We start from the raw sequence: 7,910 nt of genomic DNA on the forward strand, positions 1-7,910 counted from the left end.
CAGTAGTACTTGCAGTGGTTCTCCTAAAACCAGGTGGCTACAGCATAATATGGCTTCCCCTTATCCTCAGCCCCCTGACAGAATATATAGCCTACCCCTTCCACATGTCATCCTTATGAGGGATAGTTATGATAAGCTCTATTTGTCTACAACAAACTGATCTAAAATCACTTATTGCATATTCCTCCGTAAGTCATACAGCACTTGTTACTATGGCTATCCTCATTCAAACCCCCTGAAGCTTTACTGGTGCAATTACCCTCATAATTGCCCATGGACTTACCTTGTCCTTACTATTCTGCCTAGCAGATTCAAACTATGAGCAAATCTATAGCCAAATCATATTACTCTCTTGAGAGCTTCAAACACTACTCCCACTAATAGCCTTTTGATGACTTACAGCAAATCTTACTAACCTTGCCTTACCCCTCCCCCCCATTAATAGAACTCTTTGTAATGGTGGCTTCATTCTCCTGATCAAACATCACCATATGCATATAGGACTTAATAGATTAATCACAGCCCTTTATTCCCTATACATGCTTATCACAACACAACAAGGAACACTTACATATTACATTAACAGTATTAAACCTTCCTTTACATGAGAAAATATACTAATACTTATATACCTTTCACCTATTCTATTAACCCTAAACCCTAAAATTAGTACAGGTTTTATACCCTGTAAATATAGTTTAATCAAAACATTAGATTGTGGGTCTACTAATAGAAGTCTGCAACTTATTTACTGAGAAAGTATGCAAGAACTGCTAACTCATGCCCCAATGCCTAACAACATGGCTTTCTCAAGTTTTAGAGGATAAGAGCTATCCATTGGTCTTAGGGACCAAAAATATTGGTGCAACTCCAAATAAAAGTAATAATCATGTATTCTTCCATTACTATAATAATCTTAATCTCCTTAACCTTACCAATTATTACTACCTTAATCAACCCTCACAAGAAGAACTCGTATCCATATTACATAAAAATATCTATCGCATGCACCTTCACCATAAGCCTCATTCCCACAATGCTTGTGAATATAGACCAAGAAGCCATCATCTCAAACTGACATTGAATAACAATCCAAACCCTTAAACTCTCACTCAGCTTCAAACTAGACTACTTCTCCATAAAATTTATCCCAGTAGCACTATTTGTCACCTGATTTATTAGAGAATTCTCAATATGATATGTAAAATCAGATCCTAACATTAATCAGTTTGGGACACTGAAGTGGGAGGATTGCTGGAGCCAGGAGTTCTGGGCTGCAGTGAGCCACGATCTTGAGGCAGGGTAGGTAGTCAAGAAAGTGACCGTGTCCTTGGGACGTGCCAATCATGGCGCTGAGACACGTGACGTGTGAACAAGCAAGTACAGCTACTGAGCATGTCTACCAAAAGAACGACCCAGACCATGCTTAGAGTAACACCTCTTCCCAGCTCCTTAGGAATTCATCATGGAAGACTCCCAGAAAGGGAGTTTCCCCAGTAATAATCGGTGCTGTCTCATCCTTACGAGCAGCCTACCCTGAATTCTCTCAGGGTGAACCGTGTTACTTTGCACTCCACTTTATTTTTTTTTTGAGACAGGGTCTCACTCTGTCACCCAGGCTGGAGTGCAGCTCACTGCAACCTCCACCTCCCGGGTTCAAGCAATACTCCCATCTCAACCACCTGAGTAGCTGGTATTACAGACACACACCACCACGCCAAACTAATGTTGGCCAGGCTGGTCTGAACTCCTAAGCTCAAGTGATCCACCTGCCTCGGCCTCCAAAAGTGCTGGGATTATAGGCATGAGCCACCGTGCCCAGGCTACTCTGCACTTAACTTCCAAAATACTTTTCTCTTTGCAATAAATTGCTCTACGCTGCATCGCCTTTGCTGGGGGATTCTTGTTTAGGTTCTTATTTTTTTATTTATTTATTTATTTATTCATTTATTTATTTATTTAGAGACAGGGTCTCACTATGTTGCCCAGGTGGGTCTTGAACTTTTGAGCTCAAGCAATCTGTCCACCTTGGCCTTCCAAAGTGCTGGAATGACAGGCATTAACCACCGCACCCAGCCTAAATTCTTTTAAACTTGGAACTGCAGCCACAAAACACTGTCAATAATCTCACCACTGCACTCCAGCCTAGGTGACAGTGCAAGGCCTCATCTCAGAAAAAGAAAAAGATATATTTTAAAAATGAAAAAAAAACTTAAAAAATCCTTACACTCTGGGAGGCCAAGGCGGGTGGATCACCTCAGGTCAGGAGTTCAAGTCCAGCCAGGCCAACATGGTGAAACCCTGCCTCTATTAAAAAAATACAAAAATTAACCAGGCATGGTGGCAGATGCCCGTAATCCCAGCTACTCAGGAGGCTGAGAAAGGAGAATCCTTTGAACCCAGGAGGCACAGGTTGCAGTGAGGTGATATCATACCACTGTCCTCCAGTCTGGGCGAGAGAGCAAGACTGTCTCAAAAAAAAAAAAGACAGCATCTCCCTCTGTTGCCCAGACTGGAGTGCAGTGGCATAGTCATAGCTCACTGCACCCTTGACCTCCCAGGCTCAAGTGATTCTCCTGCCTCAGCAGCTGGGACTACCAGCATGCATCACCAAGCCTGGCTAATTTTTTAATTTTTTGTGATGATGGTCTCGCTATGTTGCCCAGGCTGGTCTTGAACTCCTGGCCTCAAGTGATCCTCCTACCAGGGCCTCCTTGCAAAGAGCTGAGAGGACAGGCATGAGCCACCATGCCCGGCCCTCCAAAGCTGCCTGTTCCTTGAGCACGATGTGTAGCAAGCGGAGCTGGAGTGACAGTAGCACCGTGGGGAAGGGACAGGATTGACACCCTGAGCTGTGTGATATTAGGCCAGACCCCTCTTCTCCAAGTGAGGTCAACCATACAGGTGATTTCGGGAGCCCGTGCCCAATCAGCCTGGATTTTAGCTTCATAGGTGGATGGGAAACTGTGAGGGTTCAGAGATGCTGGGAGAACCTTTTCCCTGGGAAAGCTTTCCAAACAGAAAACAAACAGAGCCACCCTGGGCCCCACTGAGGGAGGATCCTACCAGAAGCCCTCACCATTGTCATGCTCCATGCCAGTGGTGATGGTGATGTCATCGATGTAGGTGGTGGGTGTCATATACAGAAGCACAGACCGCTGCAGTCCCACGTAGTTGAAGAAGTCAAAGTCTGTGATCTGGACAAAGTAACCCTTGGGATACCTAGGGTGGGAGGACTGTGGTTCGCTGGGCCCTTGCCCTGAGGCCCTTGACCTCAGCTCACAGGCCTCCTCAGATCCAGGGCCTCCACTCTGCCAAGGTCACCCTGTCCCTAGCAGGAAGACCACAGGGTGGGATGGGAAGGTAGGTGCGTGCGGTGGAGACAGGATGGTACCCACTTGGAGGTGTTGGTCATGTAGCAGATAGTCCCTCGTGGCAGGGTGCAGGGGGTGAGCGTATTATTGATGGTGATAGTGATGCGGGGGCAGGAGGACAGGGGCCCCACCTGGACCAGGCTGCTGCTGTTGGCCCCTCATGTTCTAGCGTGTCGACCCCATTCGCCCACTGCAGACACAGGAGATATGAGGAGGGGGCAGCAGGTTGGGGCATGAGGAGGGGCCCTGCTATCAGGCACTCCCTCATATAACCTGCAGCATGGGGCTCAGGGGCCTGCCAGCCAGATGGGAAGAATGGCATCCCAGGAGGGTAGATCAGGCCACCTATCCCCCTACACAGGGCACAGCCCCCAGGGCAGGGCAGGGCCCACCACCATCCCACCCCAGGAGACAGGCTGTGGGTGGCTGCTGGGGGTCCCATGCTGTTCAGCAGCCATGCCCACCCGCCTACCCTGCCTGCTCCTGGCTGCACTGACCACAGTGGCATAGGAGTGGGCACTGGCAATCCTCAGCACCACTCTTGTGCGCAGGTCCTGGGTCCATTGGTCCAGGAGGGTCACCTCCTGTTCGTACAACACCCAGCCAACAAACTGCCGCAGCCACCAGTCCTGACAGATGTCGTTGAAGCTGGAGGGAACCGGCACGTCCAGGGTGGGGCCTGACTGTGGAGAGAAGGGCCGGGCTCACCTCTAGGTCCCCAAAAAGATCCAGGGCCAGTGTGCTGCACAGCTGTGCCCCCAGGCCTAGTGCAAGTCCTGACACATAGCGGGGACTCTTGGCGGAACAGGCAGATAACTTGCTGAGGACAGATCAATCACCAAGGCAGTTTGCGCACCTGGACTAGTGGGGCCAAGAGTTCCTCTTCGGAGTGGATGGGGCCCAATATCTCCCAAGACAGATGACCCACTGCCTGTCACAGGGAGGAAGGCTGTCTGGGGGGATGCGGGGCTTTGCTTAGGACACTGTGAGTGGGACGCACGCTGGCACCCAGCCCTCTTCTCTCTTCCTCCTGTACTGAATGCTGCAAAGTTTTTCTAAGGGGATGCAAGCCAGGCAAACGCTGCCCAGACCTCACCCAGTGCCACTTCTCTGCTGACTATATCCAAGTCAGGAGGAAAACAGGGGTGGTGTCCTTGGCCTGATGTCATGTCCTGTCCTCAATCTGAACCTTGAAAACCAAGGGACCTTCCTGCCTCAGCAGAGCTGACCTCAGGACGTCTAAACTGTCTCCCTCCTCCCAGCTCTGTGCAGCGCATGCCACTCTGGCCAGACCAGTGTCTGTGTGGCTCATGCCTGTAATCAGCGCTTTGGGAGGTCAACGTGGGAGGATGGCTTGAGGCCAGGAGTTCGAGACCAGCCTGGGCAATGCAGTGAGACCTATATCTTAAAAAAAGAAAAAAAATTTTTTTTTTTTTTTTTTTTTCTGAGATGGAGTCTCTGTCACCCAGGCTGAAGTGCAGTCCAGTGGCTCTGTGATCTCGGCTCATTGCAACCTCCCCAAGCCGGGTTCAAGCACTTCTCCTGCCTCTGACTCCCGAGTAGCTGGGATTACAGGTGTGTACCACCATGCCCAGCAAATTTTCGTATTTTTAATAGAGACGGGGTTTCACCAGTCTGGTCTCGAACTCCTGGCCTCAATTGATCCACCTGTCTCGGCCTCCCAAAGTGCTGGGATTACAGGCGTGAGCCACCAAGCCTGGTCAAGGTTTGTTTTTTTTTTTTTTTTAATAGCCAGGCGTGGTGGCCCCAGCTAACTTGCAAGGCTGGGGCGGGAGAATCCCTTGAGCTCAGAAGTTAGTAATGCACCACTCTGCTCCAGCTTGGGCGACAGGGCCAAACCCAGTCTCAAAACAATTTTTAAAATTAAAAATAAACATTAAAAAGAAAGACACTGCCCGGGCTCACCCTTCGTCTTGGGAGGGGGTTCGGCAGCAGCGCTTCCTTCTTCTCCCGCCTCGGCCCTCCCCAGTTCCCCCGGTCTCCCCGTCCCCCAAGCCTGCGCCCCCAAGCCCATTGACCTTTAACCTCCTCTAGGGCGCCAGCTCCGGGGCGCCCAGGGGAAGAAGCCTGCAGGGGACCGGGGCTCCCCCCTCCGACCGCCGGGCTTCCGGGCGCCTCCTGGCCCTGCCCCGCAGCTCCCGCAGCGGCCGCGGGTACCACTGCTCGTCGAAGCCCTGGCGTCGGTTGTCCAAGTCGGCGCGGAAGCTCCAGAGGCCATCCAGCTCCTTGGACTCCCGCGACGGGCTCTCCCGGGTATACAGCATCCAGCCCTGCAGCGCCAGCGCGCAGCCACCGCCGTGTCGCGGATCACACCTTCCGCTCCACCGCTCGGCCGCCGTCTGCGGGGCTAAGAGCAGCGCGGGAGGAGCCCGGCGGACGGGTCGCGTGAGGCGCCTGAGACCGTCCGCGCCATCTTTGCTGAGGGCGAGTGCCAGGCCTGGAGGGGCGGGCGGGGCCCCGCACTGCCCAGTGGCGCCTGCGGCTGGAACCGTGGGTTAGGCCTTTGGGGAAGCGGGACGCTCACCCTCAGCCCCCGCCAAGAAGGGCGAGGTCGGCTCCTCACCCCAACACAGGCTGGATGATCCAGGGACGCAGGCCAGGACAGAACCCCTGAGATCGTGGAATCCCCGTTTCTTCAAGGAGCACCTCCTCTTGCTTTCCACAGCAGGAATTCGAGCAGGCCCCAGCGAAGCCTCTTCCATTCCTGTCGGATGCAGCCTCTTGCATGGATGCACGTCCTTTGGATGGGGCCATAGCCTTGACCCTGGGCCTCTGGGGCCCCGACCCTAACCAAGGGTCAAGGAGCTCCCTCTTGGGGTTGCAGGCACATGAATGCGCAAGGAGAGAGGCCAAGTGGCTCACGCCTGTAATCCCAACACTTTGGGAGGCTGAGGTGGCCGGATCACTTGAAGTCAGGAGTTGGAGACCAGGCTGGCCAACCTGGTGATACACCCGTCTCTACTGAAAATACAAAAGATTAACTGGGCGTGGTGGTGCACGCCTGTAATCCTAGCTGCTGAGGAGGCTGAGGCAGGAGAATCGTCTGAACCCTGGAGAAGGAAGTTGCAATGAGCCGAGATCATGCCACTGCACTCCAGTCTGGGCAACAGAGTTAGACTGTCTCAAAAAAAAAAAAAAAAAAAAAAAAAAGCTACATACCTGTCACCCAGTTTGCCTGCTAGGAAATTCCTTGTGAGCACCAAGAACTTTACTGACCTCTTAAGTCATCCCTCTGCTCACCTAAGACAAATGCGTATTTGATTGCTTCCTCTGCTGGAAAAATTCAGATTCCCTGAACTAGACAAAGGCAAAAGTGACGGCTGGAGGCAGTGGCTCACGACTGAAATCCCAGCACTTCGGGAGGCGAGGCGGATCACCTGAGGTCAGGAGTTCACGACTGGCCTCACCAACATGGTGAAACCCCGAGCAAATTTTTTTTTTTTTTTTTTTTGAGACCGAGTCTTGCTCTGTCACCCAGGCTGGGTGCAGTGATGCGACCTCCGCACACTGCAACCTCTGCCTCACGAGTTCAAGCAATTCTCCTGCCTCAGCCTCCCAAGTAGCTGGGAGTATAGGCACAGGCCACTACTGCCCGGCTAATTTTTGTATTTTTAGTAGAGATGGGGTTTCACCATGTTGGCCAGGCTGGTCTCAAACTCCTGACCCCAGGTGATCTGCCTGCCTCAGCCTCCAAAAGTGTTAGGATTACAGGCATGAGCCACCATGCCCGGCGAAATCCCATTTCTACTAAAAATACAAAAATTAGCCGGGTGTGGTGGCAGGCACCCATAATCCCAGCTACTCGGGAGGCTGAGGCAAGAGAATCGCTTGAACCCAGGAGTCCGAGGTTGCAGTAAGCTGAAATGGCGCCATTGCAATCCAGCCTGGGCAATAACAGCAAAACTCCGCCTCAAAAAAAACCAAAAAAACAACAACAAAAAGAAAGGCTGATCGAAGACTTAAAAGAATGCGACCATTTGTCTCTTATCTACCCACACCTTTTTAAAATGTCTTCTTCCTTCCCCAATATCTGTCTTTTCTCCTTTAAATATTGAACCCCTCAAAGTAATCTTTGGAGAAAGACACAGACCTGCCTCCCAGGCATGCATCCTTAATGTTGGCAAAATAAACTTTTTTTTTTAAGATGGAGTCTCACTCTGTCGCCCAGACTGGAGTGCAATGGTGTGATCTTGCCTCACTGCATCTTGCCTCCCAGGATCAAGCAGTTCTCCTGCCTCAGCCTCCTGAGTAGCTGGGATGACGGCTAATTTTTGTGTTTTTTGTAGAGACAGGGTTTCACAACGTTGGCCAGGCCAGTCTCAAACTCCTGGCCTCAAGTGATCCACCTGCCTCAGCCTCCCAGTGCTGGAATTACAGGCATGAGCCATAGCGCCCAGCCCAAAATAAATTGTCTAAATTGATCAAGACATGTCTCAGATACTTTTTGGTTATACCTTCTGCTATGATTAGAAGCTTCCTGAAGCCTCACCAGAAACAAATGCCAACACTATGCTT

The 7,910-nt window shown here is 51.3% G+C and overlaps 1 protein-coding gene across 1 annotated transcript in view; it reads right to left on the bottom strand.

Annotated features, from left to right (window-relative positions):
• Positions 1-6,097, bottom strand: part of LOC100582236 (beta-glucuronidase-like) — a 32,838-nt gene extending 26,741 nt beyond the window's left edge. The window contains 6 exon segments of the mRNA XM_030795611.1: positions 3,080-3,222; positions 3,399-3,528; positions 3,531-3,564; positions 3,872-4,057; positions 5,519-5,877; positions 5,959-6,097. Of these exon segments, the coding sequence (XP_030651471.1) occupies positions 3,080-3,222; positions 3,399-3,528; positions 3,531-3,564; positions 3,872-4,057; positions 5,519-5,877; positions 5,959-6,097 (991 nt within the window).
• Positions 6,098-7,910: the final 1,813 nt, after the last annotated feature.

The sequence above is a fragment of the Nomascus leucogenys genome, chromosome 17 (assembly GCF_006542625.1).
Source record: "Nomascus leucogenys isolate Asia chromosome 17, Asia_NLE_v1, whole genome shotgun sequence".
Classification (NCBI taxonomy): domain Eukaryota; kingdom Metazoa; phylum Chordata; class Mammalia; order Primates; family Hylobatidae; genus Nomascus; species Nomascus leucogenys.